Raw genomic sequence first — 26,352 nt, 5'->3', positions numbered from 1 at the left:
GGATGCCACATTACTGGCTACAAGATAATGTTTTATCACACTTGAGAACTTGATTTGAGTAGCTGGGAAATATGCATAATTACTTAGGGCGAGGGAATGACAGTGTATTGAACACAGGTGTCGATTAAAAAAGAGAATTTCCGGCGTGGGTCAGCGCTGCGAGTGGCATCAGCAGCCAGCTCTTTAGAGATACAGCACGGAGTTTCCGCATTGTGAGAGTCGCTACACATATTCCTTTCCGTCCTCACGCCACCGTAATCTCCTACTCACGATCCGTACGCATATTATAATATTTCGTGCTGAACGTAAATGTAGCCCATTAGGCCCCAATTGACATTGCTACCTCCTGTTGCTAAGCGCTGTACATGGCAGTGATACGGAGAAGTCGTGAATTCTTCCCGGGCATGTAAACCACTTCCCTTCTACTAGGCAAGACAAGTTTATGCGGCGTTGGATACCAGTGAAGTGCCGCAACTGAAGTCGCCGGATATAAACCAAAATTCCCTTGGTTTTCCCAAGGTCCTATGGCTAATTTCCAGGTGCGTGTCGTAAGATCTTCAACACATATGTTCAAATTCATAAAAGCGGTCCCAAAACGCGCTGACCTGCTGTAACCGCTGCGAAGGTCGTCGAAGTCTCGACATACAATCCTCGTCGTGGAACATGACCGTACGATCAGGCTTGCCAGAGTTTACAGCAGGCCATATATTTCCATCCTGGGCAGGCTTACCAGTCTTTAAAAACAGCGCAGTATTCTGAACCATTCTCCTTGAGAGTTCTCGGTCACCGTCGGTCCAGTCCCACTTCCATGCATCAAGATTACCAAACATGTAGAGCGTAGCAGAACCGTGGAACGCTCCTGCATACCCTCTTTCCAGAACTTTCGAGTCCGCAGGGATGGGGGGTGATCGGTGGAACTGGTAGTAGTACACCTTCGATGTCAATGTCCTAGCGTGGAGTCGTACAGTAGTCCATACCGGGTACGTGAAAGTTTGATCCGAAAGAAGCTGTGCTGATGAGGTCGATGCTTCCGCGTCAGAGCTTGCTGGATACAAACGCAGGGCTTCATCTGCGTGATTGCCGAAGGTACCACGCATGAATTCGAGATATGTGGCCAAAGATCTAATCTGCATCAGGCCCGAGCCTTCGTTTCCGACGTTACCAGCCAGAAGTGGGATGTCAGCAACTTTTCCTGAAAGGAATGCGGCCATCGGAGGTACTGGAAGCACGTGGCCATCAACAATGGGATAACGTGTGTCGAAAAGATTCAAACCGCTGGATCCTGGAAATAAGTCGCTCTCCCAAGGTCCCTGCGAACGAGGTAGTTGGGTCATCATAAGTTTCTGGGCCGGCATCTCGCGCAGTTCATTGATCGATGAAGCGCCCAGCAGATTTGTTAATTCAGCCCCTGCCTCTTCTGCCGTTGCGAGACTGGTAAACGTGGCGAAGTGACCGTGCCCGTCAGGATCACGAGCAATACCTGGGCCACTTTCACATAATGCCTTGCAAAAGAGTGACTTCGCCAATGGAGATGTACGAAGTATATGCACGCTGGAACCCCCTGCTGAAACGCCACCGATCGTGACGTTAGAGGGATCTCCTCCGAGAGCTCTGGCATTCCGTTGCACCCATTGCAGCGCTGCGATCTGGTCCAATATGCCCCAATTTCCAGAAGCCTGCAAATGTGACTCTGCGCTCAGCCACCTATGCGCTAGGAAGCCAAAGACACCCAGCCGATAATTCACAGTGACGACCGTGATACCCTCAGCAGCTAATTTTTCCCCATTATACATTGGATTCATGGCGGATCCCATCTGGAAGGCACCGAAGTGAAACCAGACTAGGATCGGTCTATCATTCGATTCTTCTGGACCGGTATAGACGTTCAAATAAAGGCAGTCCTCGCTGAAGTCGCTCTCACCTCCAAAGTACAAAGATGTCGCTGGTGGAGGGAACTGCAAGCTGCTTGGACCAAACCTCGTTGCCGCCCGCACGCCTTGCCATGAATTCGCCGGCTTTGGCGGTCGCCAACGCTGGTCGCTTACCGGAGGTGCTGCATAGGGAATGCCTAAGAAGGCTCTTGTGCCACTGTCGAATCGTATACCAGAGAGTTGACCTGTTTCGATCAGCACGAGAGTGGCTGTGTCCAAGCTGTCCATTGTGCCGGAAATAGGTCCCAGGAAAGCGTGGATTGAGTGTTACCTATATGCATTTAGACACGTGAAGTCCGCGGGGTCGCAGACCCCTGTTGAGACTGCGGATGAAAAGTATTGGCTGGCGTGCATGCAGCGCTTGAGTGATTTCTGTGTGCAAGGATAAAAAACTTGAAGGAATACCCAACTCCAATAGGGTAGCTTTAAGAAAGGAATCTCTGTGCTTTGCGCCATCGCCTGCATCCGCGTGCAATGTGCATGTGATGGCGCGTACCGCATAACATCGGGGCAGTTTCGTAGGTTGTTGCAAAGAACCACCAAGCATTTGGATGATGTCAGCTGGCGGAGGGTGCTGGAGATAGCGCACCCATCTCACCAGGCTGTGAATCGATGATAGTCTCTTAGCTAATGCGGAAGCAGGCATCTCCGTTGCGACAATGACTTAAAATCAAGCAACTCGACGCAACGGCCGACTTCCTCGAAAGCCAAGATTGACTCCATCGATCGACTTTCAGATGGATGAGCCCCCAGTTTAGCGCCAGACCTAACCCTCGTTCGGCCTCGCTTAGCTTTCGTAGAAGTTGCGACCACGACTCTGAAGCTCTCCAACCATACCTCGACTTGCACCAGCCCCAATAATTCGCACCCCAAAGTGGACCCGGTCGACTAATTCATGGCACGTGGAAAGTTGATCGTGCTCGAAGGCCTAGACCGCGCGGGCAAGTCGACGCAATGCCAGATGCTAGTCGAAGCGCTGGAGGGGGATGGTGTTAAAGTGAAGCACATGAGGTTTCCCGGTACGTCTTCCGGCGGTATGCCAGAGATAACCTCGTGCTACCGGGAACTCTTCTTGTAATTCAACCCTCAATTGTGCTGATCAATTTTTCAAAGATCGGACGTCGCCGATCGGACAAATGATCAACAGCTACCTGAGCGGACAGAGCGAGCAGGAGGATCATGTCATTCATTTACTATTCTCAGCCAACCGTTGGGAAGCCGCGTACGTCCCCTCGATAAATCCTCCCACTCTTTTCGCGCATGCATCCTGCTTACACCATGGCAGACCATCTATAGAAGCCGACCTCGCTGCTGGAACCACTATAATAATAGACCGCTATTACTACTCTGGCTGCGTGTACAGCGCAGCAAAGCAAAATCCCGCCCTCTCACTAGCCTGGTCGCGCCATCCTGAAGTTGGCCTGCCTAGACCCGATCTCGCATTGTTCCTTGACATCTCGGTGGAAGATGCAGCGAAGCGAGGTGGATATGGAACAGAGAAGTACGAGAAAAAGGAGCTTCAGGATCACGTAAGGCGGCTGTTCGATGTAATGATGCAGAGCCAGGAGAAGGACGATTTTGTACGTATCAATGCCGGAGCAAGTATGGAGGACGTGCAGCAGAAAATCTGGGAGGAGGTGCATAAGGCGATGAAGAGGGTCGATGACGAGCAGTCACCGCTTAGGTTCGTAGAGTCATGGTGAGCTTGCTCTTGCTTCAGGTCGCAGGAACGCCTTCTCCGTCATCGACGTCTTCTATCCACGTCTCGTCCAAGTCCTCATCCTCTTCACCTAGCTCTTGTGGCTCAGTAGCTTCCGATTCAGAGGTGCTGTCTGCCTTCCTCCTCCGCTTAGGTTTGAACATGGCCTCGACCTCCTTTTGACCACGTGTGCGAAGACTCAGCTCTTTCATGAGAGTGGACCACTGCAATGGCGTATGGCAGGTCGGGCACGTGCCTTCGATAGGTATGAGAGCAGCCTGACTTCCTTCTTCGGCCAGGAACCGATTAGATAGGCAATGTATATGATAAGTGCTCCGACATTTCGCCACCGGACATATCAACGTGAGACCAGTGAAGACGTTCACCCTTGCGCTGCAGACTCCACAGGTACGTGATCTTTGTTCTTCTACCAAGGCTTTAGCTTTCTCAACGTGAGGCTTGCACTCCTCATACGCCACAGGTATTGCTCGAATTATGTCGGGTGTCTTGAATGTTGTTGAATCTCCTGCGGAAGGGCCGGTTACCGGCGCGGGAAGATCGGCAGGTGTGAGCTGTATGGTTATACTTGTTCGCAGTTTTGGCGCCATTTTCGCAGTATGCCTCTCCCATGTTGCAAAGATGTCCGGCGCAAAGAACCTCGCGTGCAACGGCCACCTGCTGAAGCTCCTGACACCCAACAAGTAATGCAGGTTCTTCAACCGGGCCTCCAACGACATGGGTGGCTTCCTCCTCCTGCTTGGCGAGGCTTTCTTTTTCTTTTGCAGCTCTTCGACTCTTGCGTCGCGAACATCTCTGTCGATATGTCGAGTCGCGTGAGTATTTTGCCATGCCCATTCAAACTGCAAAGCTGCGTATTTGGACGGGAAGCCGGTCACGATGCAGGTCATCTCCCAAGGCCGCTTCGCCTGCAGCGATGTCCGCTTCGCGCCGCCCTTGCTCGAGCCATTGTGCTGACCTAGCCGACGCGCAGGGTTGGGGGTGCTGCCGATGTAGTAGGACTTGCGGTTTTTGGAGCGCAGCAGATAGCAGCAGTAGAAGGCAGGGATCGGCTTCTCCATTGGCATATTTTGTCGCAAGCCGAGACTGACTGCCTGGTAATGTTGCGCTCAAGCAGCAGAGGCAATGCGAAAGGAAGTCGGCAGGGCTGAGGCGCCATTGGCTCGGTTTCTGGCGTTCCGTGCGCACCCTTGCTTGCAGCGGCCAACTCCTGCGGCATGTTAAAAACATTGGCGCGGCCCGCCATTTAATCTTGAAGTATACAAATTACGCAGGCGACGTGGCTAGGTGCATATCGCTACGAATCACTGTGTCACGCTCGCAGCAACGCTGACGAGCATACCAGAACTGCTCACCAGAACCTGCGAAACGTGCATGCGGTTGTGAACCACTGGAGCATGCTGGTAGTGAAAACCCGGTCCCAGAATTCGCCTTTCTGTTTCAGGCTGCAGGGGCGACCGAGCAGGTGCACCGATACTGCATGTCTGTGATGATGCTGCCTCGCCCATGGCAAGGCGAAGAGATCAGAACTGAACAGTGTCGGTGAGCAGCAGGTCGTGCCGTCGCAATCGGTGAATTTTATGCTGCCGTTCTTTGTCGGCTGGGTGCATCCTTGCCATCGGTGGTCGTGTTGGGTTAGCCTACCACTACCAGAGCCGGCAGGAACGTCCTCCACTCGCGCTTCCCTCATCAGTCCATCAAGTCTCTTCCACCACTCTCTCGCCGCCGACGTCCCCCGGGACCAATTCTACGCTGCCACCCGCAACCTCACCCCAATCGATGCGAGTGCGACCTACGATTTAACGGCCTGCTCCCTCAATTCGTATGCAGCTGGACCCCGTTTTCGCACTATCCGTCCCCAGCAGTAGCTCTGCCGCAGCCTTCGTCTTATGCCACACTCATAGGCACCCGCCCGCAAGCTCCACATCCAGAACACACATGCGAATGCGAATACGACACCACGGTAACCACGCAACCACCATCGTTACAAGTTTGTAATTAGCGTCGGAAAAGGGCAGCGCTGGGTGCAGCAGCGACGGCATGGTCGATCTCCTACCCCCCAGCGGCCCGCCGATGGGCGGCACGGTGGCCACCTTTCGAGTCGCAGGCGCAAATGGAGTACCTGCAGCACCAAAAACGAGAATGGGAGGCGTGCCGCTTCCTCCAGCGAGCGGCACACCATCTGTCGGCATAAATGGGATACCTCTCAGCGCTCGCAAAGCGCAGGCCCTGGATCTTGCGACAGTCGAGCGCAGAGGCCAGGGCATACCTAACAATCCGCCACCGAAGCCAAACCGCATGTTTGGCTTACAGGAAGCGCCCACTTTCAGACCAACTGCTGAAGAGTTCAAAGATCCGCTGCTATATATTGCTTCAGTACGTGAGGAGGCACAGCATTACGGCATCGCCAAGATCATCCCGCCTGACTCATGGAACCCACCATTCGCCATCGACACGGAGCGCTTCCACTTCCGTACCCGTCGACAAGAATTGAACTCGGTCGAGGGAGGCACGCGCGCAAATCTAAATTATCTGGATCAATTGGCCAAGTTTCACAAGCAGCACGGCAACAGCCTGACTCGATTCCCTAGTGTGGACAAGAGGCCGCTGGATCTGTATAAGCTCAAAAAGGCCGTTGAAACGAGAGGCGGCTTTGAGCGTGTTTGCAAGCAGAAGAAGTGGGCAGAGATCGGACGAGACCTCGGCTACAGCGGCAAGATCATGTCTTCGCTGTCCACGTCACTGAAGAACTCGTACCAGAAGTGGCTTCATCCGTATGAAGAGTATCTGAGAGTCGTGAAGCCGGGAGTCCAGCAAATGATAGAGCATGAAAACGGCGGTCCGTACACACCTTCGCCAGCTCCGTCGCCTATGAAGAAATCGGCGCACGGCACACCGAACGGTAACTCCATTGATTCGCCAGCCATGAGGGCGACCGTTGCACTTAACGCTTCAATGCACACTGAGACTGCACCGACACCACCTCCAGCAGATCTACCGCGACCCGTTGTTTCGTCTGGCTTTACCGCTGTAAACGCAGGAGGCTTCACAGCCGTGAATGCGCAGTCCCCACAGCCCACTCCGCCAGCGGCAAGCACGCCAGGAACGGTCCCAAATGGTTTGTCCTACGTAAACGTAGTCAACGGTTATGCTCATAGCAATGGCGACTCTCGCACGTCTACGCCCCTCCGAAATGGCAGCCCCATGTTGTCAGCGCACAATACGCCTGATTTGCGACCGTCAGCTGTTGGTCTGACTCCACTTTCCCATCCACAAGCGTTTCCTCATCTTAAGCGAACGTTGTCCCAGGACACGGAGGGTGGCATGACTGATGAGGCTGACGCGGCAAATGGCCGTCGAAGCAAACGTCTGAAGAAAGGTAAGCGCATCCGTCACCTGCAGCCTCCACCTGTATTTAGACAGGGTTCTGCTCGTGCACGATCCCTGGTTGGATCTCGGTACGACTGATCGGCCGCTGTATCTCTCATTGGCGATCAACTCCGGCTAACAACAACACTTGCAGATGCGGCGCCAACCGTGGCAGGTTCTCACATGACCCAACCTCGCCAGTCGACACCAAGTGGTGGACGGACATTGCACCCGCGTGTTCGCGCTCCTGACGAGCGTCCTGGCGATGTAAGTGCACGGTCCTCCGACAGGCTCCTTGTTCCAAGTTACTCATCCAATGAGCAGCGATGCGAAACATGTGGTACCGAGAATGACCCTTCCAACATTTTACTATGCGACAGTTGCGACGCCGGTTATCACGGCTATTGTCTCGATCCACCGATCAAAGGCATCCCGGAGTACGACTGGCATTGTCCTAAATGCTTGGTTGGCACCGGCGAATTCGGTTTCGAGGAAGGCGGTACTTACTCGCTGCGGCAATTCCAAGAACGTGCGCATCTCTTCAAGCAAGCGCACTTTGCCAACAAGATGCCATTCGATCCCGTCACGAATACGCCAAAGCCTGTGAGCGAGGACGACATCGAGCACGAGTTCTGGAGGCTCGTAGAGAGCATCACCGAGACTGTCGAAGTAGAGTATGGCGCCGACGTACATTCTACAACCCACGGAAGTGGATTTCCTACAATCGAGCGCAATCCGCGCGAGCCATATGCGACCGATCCTTGGAACCTGAATATTATGCCCTATAACTCGGAGTCGCTCTTCCGTCACATCAAGTCCGACATATCGGGCATGACGGTGCCGTGGTTGTACGTTGGCATGGTCTTCTCGACCTTCTGCTGGCACAACGAGGATCACTTCACTTACTCGGCCAACTACCAGCATTTCGGTGCGACGAAGACCTGGTACGGGATCCCAGCTGAGGATACGGAGAAGTTCGAGCAAGCAATGCGCGATGCAGTGCCGGAGCTGTTCGAATCGCAGCCTGACTTGCTTTTCCAGCTAGTCACCTTGTTGACTCCCGATCAACTCAAGAAGGCCGGAGTGAGGGTCTTCGCGCTTGATCAGCGCGCTGGTGAATTTGTCATCACCTTCCCGCAAGCCTACCACGCTGGGTTTAATCATGGCTTCAATTTCAACGAAGCTGTCAATTTTGCTCCTTCCGATTGGGAACCTTACGGCGAGCTGGGTGTTCAACGTCTCCAAGACTACCGCCGTCAACCATGCTTCTCGCACGACGAGCTTCTTCTTGCAGCAGCCTCGCGCAAGGACACGACCATAAAGACCGCTAAATGGCTAGCACCGGCTTTAGAGCGCATGCGCGAACACGAAATAAAGGTTCGAGCAGAGTTTGCCGAGAAGCACAAAGTGTTTCATGGACAGAAGTGTAAAATCGATGGAACCGGCGAAGGTGACGGGACATGCGATATCGATATCGAGATCAATGACAAGGACATGCACGAGGATGAACTTATTTGCAGTTTCTGTAAGGCCTACGGTTACCTTTCGCGGTTTTATTGCACGAACGCAAAGAAGGTGCTATGCTTGCGCCATGCCGGATGGTTCGAATGTTGTCCTGGAAGCTTGGAAGGGGAACGATACCTGGGCGCTCGGGGCGAGCACTTCCTCATATACCGCTTGTCCGACGACATTCTTCACTCTACCATTCAAAAGATCGTTGACAAGGCAGGCATGCCGGAAGCCTGGGAGACCAAGCTCGAGGCACTTCTCGACGAAGGTCCAAAACCCCAGCTGAAGTCTCTACGCGCGTTGCTCAACGAAGGAGAACGCATCGATTGGGAACTGAATGGTCTTGTAGACTTGAAAGAATTCGTCGAGAAGTGCTCGGAGATAGCTGAAGAAGCATTGGGTTACACGACACGGAAGCAACAGGCTCGGCGCAAGAATGAGGGCCGTGGTCGAGGTCGTGGGAAGGCTGCAGCAGCAGAGATCGACGAGAAAGAGCGGGAATATCGCAACATCGACAATATCCAGAAGCTGCTCGCGACAGCAAACAGTCTGTGCTTTGATAGCCCGGAGATCACGGCACTGCGTGAGCGGTTCGAGAGCATTGCAGAGTTCCAGGACAAAGCTCGCGCCGCACTACGAGATAGACCTGCACAGCAAAGCATTGCCCGGTTGGATGAACTTCTTGAGGAAGGCAAAGGCTTCAACGTCGATCTACCTGAATTAGACTCACTAGAAAAGGTGGTCGCCCAACTCAAGTGGCTGAAGACAGTTGACGGCTGCAGACAGAAGGCGCCAACTCTTAAAGATGTCAGTGTGCTTATCGATCAAGGTATTGAGCTCGGCATACCCGAGAATCATCCCGAAGTGCACTTCCTTCAAGACAAGAAGATTCAAGGCGAACTTTGGGAGGCCAAAGCTAAGGAGCTCATGTCCGTGGAGAACGTTCATTATCAGCAGCTTGACGCCCTCTCAAAGCAAGCGAATTCGATACCTGTCGTGCCAGAAACTCTTGCTGCAGTAGACGCAATTCTCAAGAAGCAGCGCGATGCTCAAGAGCTGATACTATCTCTGTACGAGCGAAGCAAGAACCCAGACTTCCGCCAGCGACCGAAATACTTGGAGGTGAAGAACGCAGTAGAAGCACTGAGCGCACTCAACAGTAAGCCTAATGGTACAATCGACCTCGAAAGGGAACAGAAGCGACATGAAGATTGGATGCGACGTGGCAAGAAACTTTTCGGTAAAGCTAACGCACCATTGCACATTCTACACGCCCACATGAAACAAGTGGATGAGCGAAATATCTCCTGTTTCGACTTGTCCGATCAGCCCCGTATGCCTGTTGAACCGTCTTCGCGAGCAAACACCCCCGAAGAAGACGAGGAAAACGTAGATGGATCTGGATCGAGCCGTGATGTCTTTTGCATTTGCCGGAGACCCGAGGCGGGGATCATGATCGAATGTGATCTCTGTCATGAATGGTGAGTTGAGATGATGATTGCTTGCCAAAATTCGATTACTAATTGTCGCAGGTATCATAGCAAGTGTCTCAAACTCGCTAGAGGCAAACTTAAGGAAGAAGACAAGTACACCTGCCCCATTTGCGACTATCGTGTCAAGATCCCTCGAGATGCTACTCGACCCAAGCTTGAAGAATTGCAGACGTGGCAGGAGGAGATACCATCTCTTCCTTTCCAGCCAGAGGAGGAAGAAACACTGGAGTCGCTCATCCACCATGGAACCCAATTCCGAGACTACGTTGCCCAGTACATCAACCCTGTCATGTCTAGCCCGGAAGAGCTTACAACCCAACGTTTCTATCTCAGGAAGTTGGAGGGCGCAGAGATTCTGCTGTCGGACGAAATCAACTTCTTCCGCCAAGAGCTGCACAAGTGGGCCCCAGTCGCTCCCCAACCGCCTCCAATTCTCAATGTCTCGCTGTCCACACGTAAGCCGCGGCCCACCAAACAGCAGAAGCTTATGACGCAACTTGGTATCACAAATCCCGAAGATCTACCTCCCCATATGCGACCGAAAACACAGCAGGCCAAGCGCAAGTCTTTAGATCCCACCAGGCCAAGTCTACAGCCCGCTCCTGAGCAGTCGCATACACCACCTGGCGAGCCTCCCGCTGTGCGCCGCAGCTTTGGTGAGAACGACTACTTTAATTCCAACCCAGTGACCACCAGATTCAACAACTCTCCAACGTTTGCGACCAATGCTACCATGAATTTCGGTTCTTCTATCGCTCCCATCGATCCCGGGCTTTTCGAGAGCACTGGCGGCGAACCCACGAGCCCGATGCAAGACGTCTTCAAGAGCTCTGGTAACGGTCAAGAGATGTTTGGCGAGATGATGGAGCCTGGCGGTGGCCAGGCAGAAGAGGCGCTTGCGGTGACGGAAGGCAACAGCTACATGGATTAGTGGTCCATGTGACGGATGCTCCCACAGTCCGACCCAGCATTTTCAATACACAACATCCACTCCTTCCTTTACATATTACAACAACACTATGGGAGTCAGGTCTTAGCATCTAGTCGATTTCTGTTTCATACATTGTATGCTCGCTGGCGTTGACGGTAATCAAGGGTCCGGCATGGGAATACCCAAAAATTACGACCCGGCACGATGTACTTTCTATCCACCCATCGAAGGCAGCAATGGCTGCCATATATACCAGCCTCAGCTGGGCTTTTGTCTATCTTCTCCTTCCGCTTCATAGAGGAGTGCCACTGTGGCTGCCTGCTTCGGCGGCGGCGGCGCTTGGCTTGTGGTTTATCCTGTACTTTATTATACTGCACGGTAGCTGTTCCTGGATTATGCGCGTGGCGGTTCTTGTCGATAGAACAGATGCGAATATGGTTGTAGTGTTCGCGAACAAGATCATGGAGTGTATGCGTTTTGCATGTTTCTCGACAGGGAGCAATGAACGAATAGTGAGCATTTGAACTCCGATCTTGCATGTATTGTGAATTGATCAGCAGCCACAGTATACGAGTAGCCGCTTGTGTGAGACCGGTACTGAGGCCGCCTCCTTCAGGGTAACGTAGATGACGCGCTAAGAGCAGCAGACACGCTGTGGGGAAGTTGCGCCTGGTCCTAGCGGCCTTGGCGCCGCCGACTTTCCAAAGTTTTGAACCTGTCGACGTGAACGATCGGATGACAAGTCACAATGCTTCCTAGTAGAGGATTACCGCCCCGGCAATTGGCCTCATTGGCTTCTCGTCAATCGTCTGCTCTGCGGTCCGGTACATCGAGAAAAGTGCGCGATTAATCCTCCGTCCCCAATGGCACCACTCCATTAGCACACGAGCAACTTCATCTTCGCGCCGCATCTGCTCGACAGTCATGTTCAAGTCGCTAACCTGCTCATGTGTAGTTCTCTTTAGTGTCTAGAAAAGCTGCCCTTTCCGCATCGTCATGTCGGACAAGCTCCCTCCGATTATCGAACTGGCGCGCCGGCGCAACCGCGACGCCTAACGTTGTTCTCTCCTCTTCCGCAGTTCGACACGGATCCTGGTATGCACCATGGACGTGGGGTCGCTCCGGCACAACATCGAACCCTGCTTCTGAGCTCACCTCCGAACCCATACCCGTTCCCGAAGTCGTCCCTGAACCCGTAGTCACCACTGCTACACCAGAACTTCAGCCTGCCGGAGTAGACCAAACCGCCGCGACCGCAACTACAACCCCCACGCTGGATGGCAAGACGGTTGAGGGCTTGCTCGGTCCCCTCGATCCTACGAAATCTGTGGACACTTCGTTTATAGATCCTGCCGTGCCCATCTCGTACTGGGGAAACCTCAAAGACTTGGGACTTGACTATGGCTGGGGTCCCTCGGCCTTCTTCGAGAGCTTGCTCGAGCTGGTACACATCAATGCCGAACTCGGCTGGGCAGGCACCATTGTGGCTTCGGCATTGATCTTGCGAACTGGTTTGTTCTTTACCTTTCAGAGGTGGGGCTCAGACGCCATGGTAAAGACAGCAGCCATGAAACCAGTTCTCCAGCCTTTGCAGGACGAGATGGAGGAGGCGAAGCGACAAGGCGACGATGAGAGAGTACAGATGCTCAAGATGAAGCAGCAGGCTGTCATGAAGGACGTGGGTGTGGATCTCTTCAAATCAATGGGTACCGCTATTGCACAGGGTGTTTTCGGATACGGCGCCTGGAGGTCTCTCCGTGGCATAGCATCGCTACCAGCTCCAGGAATCACCACTGATGGATGGCTGTGGTTCACGGATTTGAGCGTTGCTGACCCCTACTACCTACTTCCTGTGGTTACCGGAGGCATCATGTACATGGTCATTAAGGTACGTCACCGTGCACAATTCGCCAAAGGCCCATATCTAACAACGAGCAGAGAGGTGGCGAAACCGGTTTGCAGGACCAGACAGCCCAGACCAGCATGCAAAAGCAGGTTCAAGTCGTCCTGCCCATTGCCATGACCGCAGTCACAGCTTTTCAGCCTGCTGCTATCCAGCTTTACTTCTTCTGTACTTCAATCACGGGCGCCGTCACCGGTTACTCTCTCCGCCAACCCGCCGTCCGCCGCGCACTCGGCATCCGTCAACTTCCCACTCCCGAATCCCAGAAATTCTACTCGAAAGTCGTCAAAGGCGAGATCGACCTCAACAGCGTCAAAGGTGCAGACGGAAAGGTCCGGTACCAAGCGCCCAGAACTGCGGCGCCCAGGCGGACAACCCTCTCCAGCGGCATCAAGCTGAAGCCCGGTGCGTCGCTACCAGCGCATATGAGGGCATCGGTGGACAAAGAGGCCAGCGCGGAGCAGCCGAAGAACGCGTGGGAGCAAATCAAGTCGACTCCCAAGACCATTGCGACTAAGATCAATAAATGGAATGACCCGCGGGACCCGGAGGTAAAGAAGAGGCAGGATGCGAAGGAGAAGCAGAAGCGCGACTTGAAGAAGTACGAGGAAGAGAGGAGGAAGGGTTGGACGCAGGGTTAAATTTGCAGGCCATGAGGTAATTTTGTATTTTGCCTGAGCAGGGTTTGTATGATAGAGAAGGGCTTTCAATATTGTGTTAGTAGATGTAGAGACAAGGGCAAGCATATGGGAAGAGGTGTTGCATTGTAGCCATAAACATTGTACCAAATCAAAATTCTGCACATACGAATTTGCTCTTAACCCAATCAGACATTTCAAGTCGACAACAATGGACTGTGAACCTTGAATTGTATGCATATGCTTTGAAATCTGCCCTTCGCGCTGTTCTGGACATGCGCGCAATATGTACAATTACAGATGCCTCCAACTCGCACCTTTGCTCCTTTATCGCGGCGTGATCTCCTGCTGCAATCGCGCATCTTCCTAGAGCCTTTCTCATGACGTTTTGTGTCCCTACTCCAATGAAGTATACGCATCTAGCTCCTCGCCACTTCTCCTCCTCCGCTCCACAGGATCCGCCCTCATCTCCACACCCGGCCCTACACGCCTTCCTTCACCCGAGCGGTGCGTAGGGAAAATCTGTCTACACATCAGTATCACCCTTTACGCGAATTGTTTGCCCCCTCCTTTGATCCCGCCACTCGAAGATTCAACTAGGAAACGTACCTTGGTTCCACTCCACCCCAACCTGAACGCAGCCTCATTCGCAACGAGCTCTCCAAACCCCAACATCAGCCCATTTACGAATGGCAAAAGTAGATTGATGGCTGCGCCGCGCAGTAGACCCCAAAGGGTGGGCGGCTTGTAAAGGATTAAGGGCGATGAGGTGTCGGAGGGTGGAGAGGGAGGTGAATCGTGGGAATGGGAGGCGTCGTAGGTTTCACTGTCAGAAGGTATGGTGGCGAAGGAGGAGGAGAGGTTCTGGGGATTGTCGGAAGACATGGTGGGGAGAGGCCCGCGGTTGGCGAATTGACGGGTGGAGGTGCTGCGGTTGGCTTGGGTTGGTCGCGGATGCGATATGGGCCGTGTGACCCCGTCGTATGTTATCCTTAGATCAGAGGGTATCGGAAGGAGTGAAGAGCGTTTGGAAACGCGCGTGGAGTGATGGGACAAGGCCCGAGATTGGATGTGTTGGTTTGAATTACAGTTGAGGCTCTGAAGATCGACCGGCGCGCCAAGATCGGAGCTTTGGCGTCGCGTATCCCCGCAAATGGTAACTGTCAGGAGGAACGAAGCTCGAGGGTCATGGTGTTCGGTACTAGATGAAACAAGAGTCCCCCTTCATGGACGAGACTGCCAACAGATCGGTTGTGGTGGATCTGGATGAGAGAAATCATTTCAGCAATTACTATTCACTGTAGCACTGGAGCCAATGGCACAGAACGTATGTCGATTTTACACAACCTCACGCAAGTGATCCATCTAGGTTCCAGTCTTCACACCATTGACAGTCTTTGGGGAAACAAAACATTGATATGTGCATGGATCGTCCCGATATCTTTGGGGTGCAGTGTTGAAGGTGAAAGTCAGCGCGAGGGCCATCGACGTCAGAAAGGTCCGCGCTCGTCCCAGAGCTCCAGGCACAGAACGTCGACCCCACCGACCACATCAATCACGTTTTCGACTCTCAACATAATTCAACGCGGCTTTCAAACATCTGCAAACACAATCTCACCTTCATTCGACGCTCGATAAACTGATATGTCTTCTGGTCCGCCTGCCAATCAGGATGAACTCATCGCATCTCTCGCCAGTCTCACGGGTCTAGCTCCGACAGAGGCAAGTCGAACTCCGTAGAAGCTTTCCACACTTACTAACACTGCTCCAGGCAGAACAGTACCTGGCCGCAGCCAACTGGAACCTCGAACACGCCGGAGCTCTCTACTTCGACGACGCTGCCCCGCAAGACGAACAAGACGCCACCTCCGCTAACGACCTTACATCGCAGACCAACATGGCCGACGACAACGAAAACCAGACGCCCGCCCAGCAGCCAGGTGGCGGTCGTACATTGGGAGGTGCATATGTGCCGCCCACCGAGTCTAGCTCTTCGTCAGCGCAACAACCAGCGGCACAGCGGCAGCCCCAGCGGGGACTGAGGACCCTTGGAGATCTACAGTCGTCTGGCGGTGGCGGTCACGGACACGCTCACGACGACGACGACTCAGATGATGACGATGAGCAGCATGACTTCTTCACGGGTGGTGAGAAGTCTGGACTTGCGGTGCAGAATCCCAACCAGTCGAATCCCCGCGATCAGATCAACAATATTCTGCGACGCGCTCGACAGTAAGTTACAAGACCTGACCACAACATAACCAAGCTAAACCCACAGGAATGCCCCTCGTCCAGGCGGCGATGACGAGCAACCCGTCACCCAATTCCGCGGCACTGGTATGACATTGGGCGGCGACGATGCGCCCTCTCGCGAAATCCCCGACCCCACCGCCAGCGCCCCGAGCCTTCCCCCGCGCGCACACCGCGAGCTACATCTGTGGCGGGATGGCTTCTCTGTCGATGACGGCGATCTCTTCCGATATGATGATCCGGCCAACGCTCGCACGCTCGAGATGATTAATACCGGCCACGCCCCGCTTCACATCCTCAACGTCGAGCAAGGACAAGAGGTGGATGTTGAAGTACACGCACACAAGGACGAGGATTATGTCAAGCCAAAGAAGAAGTACGTACCCTTCTCCGGCTCTGGCCAGCGTCTCGGCAGCCCTACGCCCGGCGCGAGCACGTTTGCTCAACCACCCGCTCCGGCCGCTTCTTCATCCGGTTCCACGGTCGCCGCAGGTGCTGCCGATGCTGCGAAACCGACCGTCGATGTCGACTCCAGCGCGCCTGTGATTACACTCCAGATTCGCCTAGCGGACGGCACACGCCTGCCTTCGCGATTCAACATGACGCACACTATCGGGGATGTGTACAACTTTGTCAACTCGGCCAGCCCTGCGAGCACACAGCGCCCGTATGCGCTCATGACTACGTTCCCAAGTAGGGAGCTATCGGACAAGGCTCAGGCCTTGGGTGATCTGGCCGAGTTCAAGCGGGGGGGCGTGGTGGTGCAGAAGTGGACTTGAGGAGGACGAATGTGATAGTGTGCATCAGTGAGAGTGACCTTGAGATGAACCAAGTACTAGTACATCGTTCTGGTACTGTGATACATCCATAGTACCTCAGTACTGGCGACGACTTAGTTGATGGTACTGAATTTTGCCCCTTGGCTGTACTTTTAAGCTTTACAAGGCGTAGCATTAGACATGTTATGTGATACGGAAAGAACATGAGCATGGATCACGGATCGGAGATGAGTACGATAGCATCATCAGAAGCCAGATCAACATGGCTATCTTTGAAATAACGCGCATTGCGGAGTAACAAGCGCCCTACTATTCCCTTTGTGATTGGATCGCCTTGATTTCGTCAATTCCAGGCACGACATATGTCACGAATGTGCTTTACGAGCGTCATTGGGAATTTAGAGACGGGATTGGATCACAAAAGCTGGGATGTGTTGTGGTCACATAGGCGGGGCGTGAAACAGCCTGAGGCACCATGCCTCACTTCACGCGTTTACATACTCGAACAGCTACCACGCCTAATTTCCTACCTATCGGAAAGAATCTTCCACGTTTCCCCTTCTTCTTTATATCGTGTGCAGTTCATATGAAGGTTATGATCTTTGTATACATAGAAGGTGCTTTAGCGATGCCATCCTAGCGTGACTGCACCTCCAATCCTCAACCCCAATGTTAACGACACGTTACCCATACCCTATCTACGGTATCTAAAGCCACCAGGAACGATAAACACCCGTGCAATAACTTGACATGACTCGGCTATCCCCGTTACAGGGGTGACAAGCACCGAAACAGATGTTGCGGGATAGTCCCACCCGGCTGTAACTGCCAAGGCTAGAGCTCAAGATAGGTCACCACTATTTGCCAGTGAAGCTTCTCAACGCATTCCGACACGGAGGTTATGAGAGATAATAGGAATATGCGAGGTCACTTGTCGTTTGTGCTCCCGATCGGAATTGCACGCGAGCTTACACGCATATCGGTCGAGGCCCAATGGAAATAACAATGGCACATGAAAAAAGGGTGATGTTGATATCTTCACATAAGTTTCACGACTTTCTCACCATGTTTTGACAGGTGGAACCTGCGAGCGTTAAGCTTTTTGAGAAAACGCCTTCGCATCGAGATCCTCTGATTTCTACAATCCGTACGGACATCGGAATCCTCCTACTGAACTGAATTCACGCCGACCGGAAAGAAAGATGCCCACTTGATGTGTTCGCAGTGATTCGAATACCGACTTGCCGATATCACCAGCATCTTGACTGTCACAAGGCGAAGAAGAGGCTAAGGCCGAGCTTCCAAAGTCGCAACTATGATTGTGCGGTCGCCCAGCAAAATCACGCTCGTGTTTCTTTTCACCATTCTATGTGTTGTCGCCGTATGGCATAAAAGCCCTTGGTCGCGCGCCCGTTCATACGTATACCAGCTAATACCAGGGATTCCATTCACAGCGCCGAAGCAGAACCCTATACCAAACGAGAATGATTACCCTACCTCGGCGTTCATGCGCCCAGCGCCATCATTGCCCAATATCATTTCGTATCCACGTCCTGGCGCAGGAGCAACAGATTTAAGGAAACCGCAGGAGTCGCATGCATTGCAGAACAATACAACCCCATCGGCACCATGGAGGACAGTGCAGGAGAAAGGAAGCAGGTTAGACTACGAGGACTTGAAAGCAGGCATGGAGAAGATATACATGGAGGAAATGCTGGACTGGATTCGACCGAATTGGGAAGGTCATTGGCCGCCGTTCTCAGACTATGTCGATCAAGAATATGATCCTAACAGGTGGGAGGAGTTCGACTAGTGAGTCCCTTACCTTCCCTCCCATCTCATACCAAGCCAGAACAATGCTGATAGCGAGAAAGTGACCACCGATTCTACACCGCCGGCCACCACAGACTCAGCGCCAAAACCGCCTCCAACCCTGTCCCCTACAGCCCCTTTCCAGACTACAATTCCCCCTCCTATCAACGCACCTGGCACGGCTCCTACGTCTCCTGCGACGGCCCACGCGGCGTGCCTCTCAACACCAGTGCAGACGATCAAGTCCAAGTCTATCTCGGCGTGCCCTGTTCCTTCCCCAAAGTCTTCGCCGGCGGCTACGACGTCGTCGGGCTCAACGGTTCCGTGTGCTTCGACCGGTATTCGCGGTACGGGCCATACGGCTTCGGAGACGAGGAGTTCCCCGACGATGTGCTACACTGGAAGGCACCTCAGACGGTGCCGGAGTGGGAGAACGTACCATGGGGTCCGCTGCAGGATGATTGTCTTGCGCGGAATATGGAGAGGTATAGGCCTAGTGCGAGGGCTCCGACGGTAAAGAGTACAAATAAAGCTGTGCCGGATAGGGCGGCTGCGGACGCGGCTTTTAAGATGCACACGGACACCGCGAGTGCTGGAGAAGACGTGGGTGAGGAGGGGAAAAGGTATCATGCGAGGACTGCGGTGCTGATAAGAGCTTGGACGGGCTACACGTTTGAGCAGAACGACATTACAGCGATTCGCGCGATGATCTCGGAGCTGAGTCTGTCGTCTGGCGGAGAGTACGAGATCTTTCTCCTAATGCACGTTAAGGAACCGACTCTGGATATCTTCGGCAACGCGACGCTTTACCATGAGGTCTTGATGCAGAATGTGCCGCAGGAATTGCAGTCTATTGCGCTGCTCTGGAACGAGGCGATTTTCCCAAGCTGGTATCCAAAGGTTGGAGATTGGCAGGTTTACTGGCACCAGGTAAGTTATTCCTGGGAATTAAGCCGGCCTTTGTGCCATCGCAGTCGTTCGGAGATGATGGGCTTCGTACTCAAGTCCGAAATCTCCCAACGTGTGCAGACGGCGGGGATGCCCTCTAATACCTGTTTCATCATCTGTGACGATGACGCTGATTGTTTTCCTCATAGTTCATGTGCTTGCAATGGTTCTCCCTTATGCACCCGCAGTTCGACTACGTGTGGAACTGGGAGACAGACGCGCGATACACCGGACACCACTACCACTTTTTCGAAACCATCAGCCAGTTCGCCGCAAAGCAGCCTCGGAAGCTCCTCTGGGAACGAAACAAACGCTACTATCTACCCTCCGTCCATGGCTCGTATGCCTCCTTCGTCGAAGACACACACAGCTCCGTCCTCAACGCCTCAACGCACTCTCTCATCCCCTCGCCCGTCTGGGGTCCCTGTCCCTGGCCGCACGCCATCCCTCCCCAAGAGCCTCTCGGTCCCACACCTCCAACTTCATTCGAGCAAGATGACTTCCAATGGGGCGTCTCCGAGCCTGCAGACTTCATCACCCTCCTCCCCATGTGGGACCCCCGCAACACAACCTGGTCCTACAAAGATAAAATCTGGAACTACATCCCCGGCATCCGGCCGATCTTCACGCCGGAAGATCCTCCCGCAGACGCATTCACACATCCGCAGTTCATCCACCTCGACCGCCGCGTCTTCATCAACACCGTTGCACGCTTCTCCAAAAAGCTGCTGCATGCAATGCACGTCGAGAACCTGGCGGGTAGAAGCATGCAAGCTGAGATGTGGCCGAGTACAGTCGCGTTGCAACATGGCCTGAAAGCCGTGTACGCCCCACACCCGGTCTTCACGGACAGGCACTGGCCTGCACCGTACGCGGCTGCTATTTTCGACGCCTCATCTATTATTGACCCGTTCAATGGAGGCTCGATGCAGCGTGTCCAGGGCGCGTGGACGGAGCAGGAAGATAGTCCGTATAATCATGACCGTGAGGCGAACTTTGGGGGGTGGAGTTGGTATTTTGCATCAACATTTCCACGGACGCTGTATAGACGGTGGTTGGGGTGGAAAGTGACGAAACAGGATTGGGGTGAGCAGGAGACGATTCAAGGGGAGGGGAAGTGATGGGGGAAGGAAGAGAGGAGGATGTGCATGCCTGCTATGCTGTTGCATCCGGTTAAGAGTGTGGGGAAGGAGAGAGTGAAAATATGATGATGCGCAGGTTGGACGAATGGGCTTAAACGCGGAGCTGAAGTCTTCGAAAGCGCACGCTAGGGTTGGAGTTTTGGGCGTAAATGTCAGGATGTTTCTGAATGTGGCATTACATACCCCGTTAGATAGCCATGCATATCCTCGTTTCTTTCTAAAACCACATGTGTCGATTGTGTATCCCGTCATATCATTTTTCTCATACCCCACTCATCCCCACGTACACCTACAGGCACGAAAGGATAGGCTTCAACTTATCGAAGGCAACCTTCTGCCTCGCGGCATCTGCCGTCGTCTTATCCGCCGCATCACCCACACTAACACTAACAAAACACCCGCTCCGCAACTGACTCACATCCGCTTCCCACGGCAGCCTCGTGCTCCCGCAGATCTCCGTGTCGCGGGCACTCAGCAGCCCTGTCGTCACACGCGTGGGGATGAACTTGAACTGCGAGGCGCTGTTGCACTTGGTATCGGTGACCTCGCCGAAGTTCACGTTCAGGAAGACGTCGTCGGGAAGGTAGGGTGTGCCCGAGTTAATTATGGTGGTGGTCAAGTTGAGCGCAAGGTCGGCGTAGACCTTGCTATGGATAGGGACTGGGGAGACGTTCCAGGCCGTCGGATCTCCCGATCTTCCAGAGAAGGCGAGGGCGGGGATCTTGGCCGTGTGCGCGGCGTACACTGCAGCTCCAATCGTGCCGGAGAAGAAGGCCTGGATGTCGACGTTGGAGCCGACGTTAGGTCCTGTGACGGCGAGCTGCGGCGCCGCACCGCTCCAGAGCGCGGGCCCCGTCGTCGAGATGCCGCGCTTGATGCTGGTGACTGGGTACGAGTTCACATAGTTGAGGCGCGGATCTGTGGCGTTTGCGCCTGTGGCGGGGGCATTGGCCGGGCACGACGAGTACTGGCAGCCGTCTGAGTCGACGGTCGTGGGTGTTGCGTCGGAAGAGCCTGAATATAGCACTATGAGTCTTGGATCATCGATGATGGTGGAGGGAGAACGCACCGGTGCCAGACTGGTTCTCGGCTGGGCCAGAGAGCACGACTTGGTTGCCTGCAGCCACTAAGCTGCTGAAGAGGGTTCGCGCGTTGATCTCGGCCCATCCGTCGTCGTTGGACTGGATGATGCGGATGCCGCTCGCAAGAGGAGCGGCGGCGGCGGCAAGGAGCAACGCGGAACGCATTCTGCTATGGAACAACAAGCGAAGGTCTAGCGAGGGAAGCGGAAACGAGAGGCTACAGCGAAGTCCCTACCATCTTTCACGGGGTGCAAGGCTTGTATATATCCACCACACCCTGGTGTTTGGTCTGGCGCGTGAGCTTGCCACAACGAGCCGCCTAGCAGACGCCACTGCGGGAGCGAGGCGACATGTTTCTGATGTCCGCACATGCCAGGGATATGATTGCGTACGAGGATATTGCAGTGGCTGTGAAGGGGGGTTTCTCCGCCGCGACGGGGCACTGCGCCGCTGTGAATGGGCGAAGTTGTTTATGCGGCAGGGCTTGGCAGGGGTGCCCGGATCCGACCCCACTACCATCGCTCACACGTGCTGACCATCCGGGCTTTGAATCGATGTCTACATGTTGCGAGCCTTTGCTCCTGCCGCTCCCGTCTTGTGCCCAGGCTTGTCGCTCTGCGGCGTGCAGAACGGTCGCCTTACACAGCAGACGTTGTCTAGTCTACGTGCTAACCTTCGGACGCAACCCAGATCAAGGACAGTACTGCAAATCGGGCTTCGGAGCCAAGGCATACGCCAGCACGTCCGCCCAAGTTGTGGCCCACGGCGCCCTGCGGCTTCCACCCAGCACGAACAGCTGAAACCATTTCAGAGTAGATAGAGCACGATGCTCAATGCGACGTCCCATCTCTCTGTAGCCCGATCATCGTCTGCTCGCCCGCTCCATTACCAAGCACGCCGGCCTTCTGAAGTATGCGCACTGTTTTCTGTATGACCGCGTCGTCCACGCCCCTCACTTCTTGCGGAAATCGTACCGTCTTCAACCATTCCCGTGCATCCTCTTCCGAGTAGTCTAGCTTTGTACTAATATACTCGACCGCTTCCTCCTGGTTTTCCTCGAAGTGCTCAATGCCTTTATTGATCTTCTGCAGCGCATCATCCAACTCTTCCTTGAGCACAGGATGCGAAGCTTGATCACCTTGTGACCAGTTCTTCGGGTACAGAAGATCGTTCCTCGCCACAATCTTCCAAGATGACCACGGCGTATAAATCTCGCCAATGCGCTTGATCTCGCCGTTATCGTAGTACCGCTTCGAAGTGAAGTGCTCCCACATGAAGAAGTCCGCAGTTCCCTCGTTCACCCCTTCGCGAAGGTTCAGAAATGTATTCAGCGGTTCGACAGGAAACGGCGGGCCGGAAGCTTGCGGGTCAAGCCAGCCTTGCTGGTCCGCGAGTACGAAGCTCATAACATAGCTGCCGCTTCCAATTCTTGACACGCCGACTTTCTTGCCCTGGAGGTCTTTGACACTGCTCAGCTCGCTGCGCTTGGCTCCAGTAGAAATCGCCCAGCATAGCGGTGTCTCCACGTAGGTGCCTACCAGTTTGAACCCCGCGTCTTGCTTTGCTTCTTGCGCTTTGCCCAACGCAGCTACCCATCCTTCCGTAAGGCCAACCCCGACGTCTATCTCATCAGCTTGAAGCGCTGTGACCATGTGCCCCGTGCCAGAGGGGTATGGGAGTAGCCGCGCATCGAGACCGTAGTGCTTCTTTGCGAATTCGAGGGGCGTGGAGAAGTGCTCTGGGACGAAGCCTATTCGTAGAGGCGCCATTGTCGATCGTTGTGTAGAAAAGCTTCGGGCCTGCCGGTATATGGGTGCAATAATTCGCGGACGCGAGGGAAACATCGCTCGGTGGTGTATGTAGTGTGACCGGAGGTGTTGTGGTGTGAGGCACAATCCAGACACCTCAATGCTAGATCAAGAAGTCACGGAAGACGTCAATATTTGATCCCGGGGGTTACATACAACGAACAAAAGAGGGTGAGCTTCGTAGCCAGTGAAATGGACGTCCGTTCGTCGCACCCGTGGACGGGTCGGTCCCACGTTTCGTCATCGCGTCATCTCACGCTAAACCAGCCACAGCAGCTGTGGCGCACCCATGCTCCGATCTTCGCGCGCACAGTTCACTCTTGTTAGCATTCGATACAGACTATGGTCTTGCTCATGTGCAACTTCGCGTCTGCGTTGTGTATATCAGCTTTGGTAATCGCCTTAATCTTGACGTGAGATTCCTCCAAAGAACACAACATCATGGGTTCAATAGCTGCTGAATCGATGCCGATAAGAGCTCGTACTATTGCCATAGTAGGAGCAGGTCCCTCAGGGCTAGTCGCGGCAAAGTAAGCTTCTTTGATAACAGCATTCTTTAACTAGACTAAGAAAAGTAGATATCTTCGAGCGGAAAATGCCTTTCGTAAGATCGTACTCTTGGAGCAACGAAGCAGGCAAGGCGGGATATGGAACTACACTGGTAACCTGAGAGGTGAAGACCTTTTTACGGTACCTCAGACCAGTCCACGAGGACGAAATCAAGATCCTACTTGGCTTGAACCTTACAAACCTCGGACTGGAGAACCAAGTGTCGTGCAGAAAGAACCGACCTTCCTGTCACCTATCTACGACAGATTGGAGACTAACATTCCGCGCGGCTTGATGGGCTTTAAAGACTTGGACTGGCCACAGGATAGTCAGCTCTTCCCAAAACACGAGACAGTACTCCAGTATGTTCGAGATTACGGGAAGGATGTACAGGACCTCGTACGTTACGACACGCAAGTACTCAACGTTGAAGCGGTAGATGAACAGGCCAATGCACGTTGGAAAGTGCAAACACGAGACCTGCGCTCTAACGCCCAGCAAGAAGAAGAATATGACGCCGTCATCGTAGCCAACGGCCACTTTATCGTCCCTTACCTTCCGGATATACCAGGCATCAAAGAGTGGAACAGGAGGTATCCAGGAATAATATCGCACGCAAAATACTACCGCAATCCCGAAGAGTTCAAAGACAAGAAAGTCATAGTCGTTGGCAACTCAGCCTCCGGCAACGACATCTCCACTCAAATCGCCCAATATTCTTCACATCCGCTCCTCTGGTCCAGCAAATCCGCCTCGATGTTCAAAGTCGGGACCTCACCTGTCAAACAAGAATTTCCACCCATCTCCAAGTTTCAGATCTCCAACCGCGGCGTAGAATTCGAAGACGGCACAATTGAGAGAGACGTCGACGCCATCGTCTTCGCAACAGGTTACTTCTACTCGCTCCCCTTCCTTGAAAATGTCGAACCCAGAATGATAGAAAATGGAAGTCACGTCCAACATACATACCAACACCTTTTCTACACGCCCCACCCGACGCTTTCCTTCCTCGCACTCCCCCAGCGCGTAATTCCCTTTCCCCTCGCAGAAGCGCAAGCCGCCGTCCTCGCACGCGTATACTCTGGCCGTCTCTCCCTGCCTGCGCCATCAATCATGGAATCCTGGGAACAAACCACGATAGAGGAGATGGGCGATGGACGCAACTTCCATCTCCTCCCGTTCCCAAAAGACGGCAACTATATCAACGAGATGTCGCACTGGGCGCTGAGCGCTGAACCGAGAGAAGGATTGGAGAACGATGGCAACGGGAAGCTGCCGCCGGTTTGGGGCGCGTGGGACTTCTGGTGTAGAGAGCACTTTCCAAAGATAAGGGCTGCGTTTGGGGCGCTAGGGGAGAAGAGGTTTGGGGTGAGGACGCTAGAGGAGGTGGGGTTCAGTTACGAGGAGCACTTGAGGAGGCAGGAAGAGGAAGAGAAGAAGTTAATATAGAGGGCTGTAGTCAAGACACCTATCGCTGTTGATCATGGATCCATTTGCGAGACGCAAATGGTGTGACTGCTTGAGATCGTTGTGCGTGTAATGAAGCAATATCCGAAGAATAACTAGCCATGGCATGAATGTCCACACGTTGCTGAATACGAGGACTCACATGTTCTGTGCTCGACGGTGAAGCATCGCTGTTGTGATATTGTTGGGGGTCAAGCGCCAGTGCCTGCAATGCACACACGTTTGACGTATCGTCATTAGAGGAAGTCACTCCAGAACTTCTTTTCACCGGTCGTATGGATGAAATATTATCATGTCTCGATCTGCGTACACTACAAATAATCCACAAGCGACTTCTACAACACCTGTTCCTCTAGTAAAGTTTCACAAGCCATAATGTGCTCCCGCGAAAGCAAATACCAAGGCTCCATTTTCGACCCCACCATCTCCGTCCTCACTACCCTCATTACCGCAAATCGGACACTCAGCTCTAGCGTTGAATCCAGTATTACCCGCTTGCGTAGTCTCATCCCCGTACTACACACTACCCCACGCTACTCCACCATCGGAGAAGCTACTTGTATTGAGGCCATCGCCATCACCGAAGCCGCTCTCGCGAGTCTAACCCAATACACCACATTCTACGCCCCGCTCTTCGATGCCTCTGACCCCATCACTATCATTCGGCAGACAGGCGTTGTGTTTGCAGGAGATGCAAGTAATGGTGGCGGAGTCACGGCAGCAGATGAGGCGAACATAAGGAAGGTCATCTCGACGATGAAGGTGGTAGTGGAATACCATGGGGACCAGATCAGGGGATTAGAAAGTTTGTTTCGGGATAGGTTGGACTGGATACAGCTGCAGAGGCGTTTGGAGGGAGAGAAGGATGAGATTTTATTGGCTAGAAGGGGGCAAAAGAGGACATTAGGGTGGGAGGAAGTTGAGGAGATGTTGGACGGGGATGCGCTAGTGAGAAGGCATGATGAGGCGGACGAGGAGGTCGATTAGTGCAGTGCAGATTTGACGGAAAATTATATCAATTCTA

General features: G+C 53.6%; 10 protein-coding genes across 10 annotated transcripts; 6 read left to right on the top strand and 4 right to left on the bottom strand.

Moving 5' to 3' along the window:
* Positions 1–557: 557 nt before the first annotated feature.
* N0V89_010827 (uncharacterized protein) lies at positions 558–2,159 on the bottom strand (the record flags this gene model as incomplete). Its single annotated transcript, XM_056219567.1, has 1 exon — positions 558–2,159. The coding sequence occupies one exon, from the start codon at positions 2,157–2,159 to the stop codon at positions 558–560; it is 1,602 nt and encodes a 533-aa protein (XP_056066694.1).
* Positions 2,160–2,826: 667 nt separating this feature from the next.
* On the top strand, positions 2,827–3,634 carry CDC8 (Thymidylate kinase; the record flags this gene model as incomplete). Its single annotated transcript, XM_056219566.1, has 3 exons — positions 2,827–2,950; positions 3,045–3,153; positions 3,217–3,634. 3 exons carry the CDS (start codon positions 2,827–2,829, stop codon positions 3,632–3,634), a joined length of 651 nt encoding a protein of 216 aa, XP_056066693.1.
* A 13-nt stretch (positions 3,635–3,647) lies between these two features.
* SLX1 (Slx4p interacting protein) lies at positions 3,648–4,715 on the bottom strand (the record flags this gene model as incomplete). Its single annotated transcript, XM_056219565.1, has 2 exons — positions 3,648–3,854; positions 4,062–4,715. The coding sequence occupies 2 exons, from the start codon at positions 4,713–4,715 to the stop codon at positions 3,648–3,650; spliced, it is 861 nt and encodes a 286-aa protein (XP_056066692.1).
* Positions 4,716–11,698: 6,983 nt separating this feature from the next.
* On the top strand, positions 11,699–13,494 carry N0V89_010824 (uncharacterized protein; the record flags this gene model as incomplete). Its single annotated transcript, XM_056219564.1, has 3 exons — positions 11,699–11,774; positions 12,150–12,838; positions 12,889–13,494. 3 exons carry the CDS (start codon positions 11,699–11,701, stop codon positions 13,492–13,494), a joined length of 1,371 nt encoding a protein of 456 aa, XP_056066691.1.
* A 1,312-nt stretch (positions 13,495–14,806) lies between these two features.
* SHP1 (protein phosphatase regulator) lies at positions 14,807–16,520 on the top strand (the record flags this gene model as incomplete). The annotated part of the gene is made up of 3 exons (XM_056219563.1): positions 14,807–14,818; positions 15,263–15,723; positions 15,770–16,520. 3 exons carry the CDS (start codon positions 14,807–14,809, stop codon positions 16,518–16,520), a joined length of 1,224 nt encoding a protein of 407 aa, XP_056066690.1.
* Positions 16,521–18,027: 1,507 nt separating this feature from the next.
* On the top strand, positions 18,028–20,401 carry N0V89_010822 (uncharacterized protein; the record flags this gene model as incomplete). Its single annotated transcript, XM_056219562.1, has 3 exons — positions 18,028–18,323; positions 18,395–19,262; positions 19,430–20,401. The coding sequence occupies 3 exons, from the start codon at positions 18,028–18,030 to the stop codon at positions 20,399–20,401; spliced, it is 2,136 nt and encodes a 711-aa protein (XP_056066689.1).
* Positions 20,402–20,711: 310 nt separating this feature from the next.
* Positions 20,712–21,669, bottom strand: N0V89_010821 (uncharacterized protein; the record flags this gene model as incomplete). The annotated part of the gene is made up of 2 exons (XM_056219561.1): positions 20,712–21,436; positions 21,492–21,669. 2 exons carry the CDS (start codon positions 21,667–21,669, stop codon positions 20,712–20,714), a joined length of 903 nt encoding a protein of 300 aa, XP_056066688.1.
* A 665-nt stretch (positions 21,670–22,334) lies between these two features.
* N0V89_010820 (uncharacterized protein) lies at positions 22,335–23,348 on the bottom strand (the record flags this gene model as incomplete). The annotated part of the gene is made up of 1 exon (XM_056219560.1): positions 22,335–23,348. One exon carries the CDS (start codon positions 23,346–23,348, stop codon positions 22,335–22,337), a length of 1,014 nt encoding a protein of 337 aa, XP_056066687.1.
* A 405-nt stretch (positions 23,349–23,753) lies between these two features.
* Positions 23,754–25,310, top strand: FMO1_2 (monooxygenase; the record flags this gene model as incomplete). Its single annotated transcript, XM_056219559.1, has 2 exons — positions 23,754–23,842; positions 23,891–25,310. The coding sequence occupies 2 exons, from the start codon at positions 23,754–23,756 to the stop codon at positions 25,308–25,310; spliced, it is 1,509 nt and encodes a 502-aa protein (XP_056066686.1).
* A 393-nt stretch (positions 25,311–25,703) lies between these two features.
* On the top strand, positions 25,704–26,315 carry N0V89_010818 (uncharacterized protein; the record flags this gene model as incomplete). The annotated part of the gene is made up of 1 exon (XM_056219558.1): positions 25,704–26,315. One exon carries the CDS (start codon positions 25,704–25,706, stop codon positions 26,313–26,315), a length of 612 nt encoding a protein of 203 aa, XP_056066685.1.
* Between the last annotated feature and the right edge of the window lie 37 nt (positions 26,316–26,352).

This window comes from Didymosphaeria variabile, assembly GCF_027946475.1.
Source record: "Didymosphaeria variabile strain IMI 356815 chromosome Unknown scaffold_8, whole genome shotgun sequence".
NCBI classification, from domain to species: domain Eukaryota; kingdom Fungi; phylum Ascomycota; class Dothideomycetes; order Pleosporales; family Didymosphaeriaceae; genus Didymosphaeria; species Didymosphaeria variabile.
The sequence above is the reverse complement of the archived record's forward strand: the minus strand, read 5'-3'. Positions and strand labels throughout refer to the sequence as shown.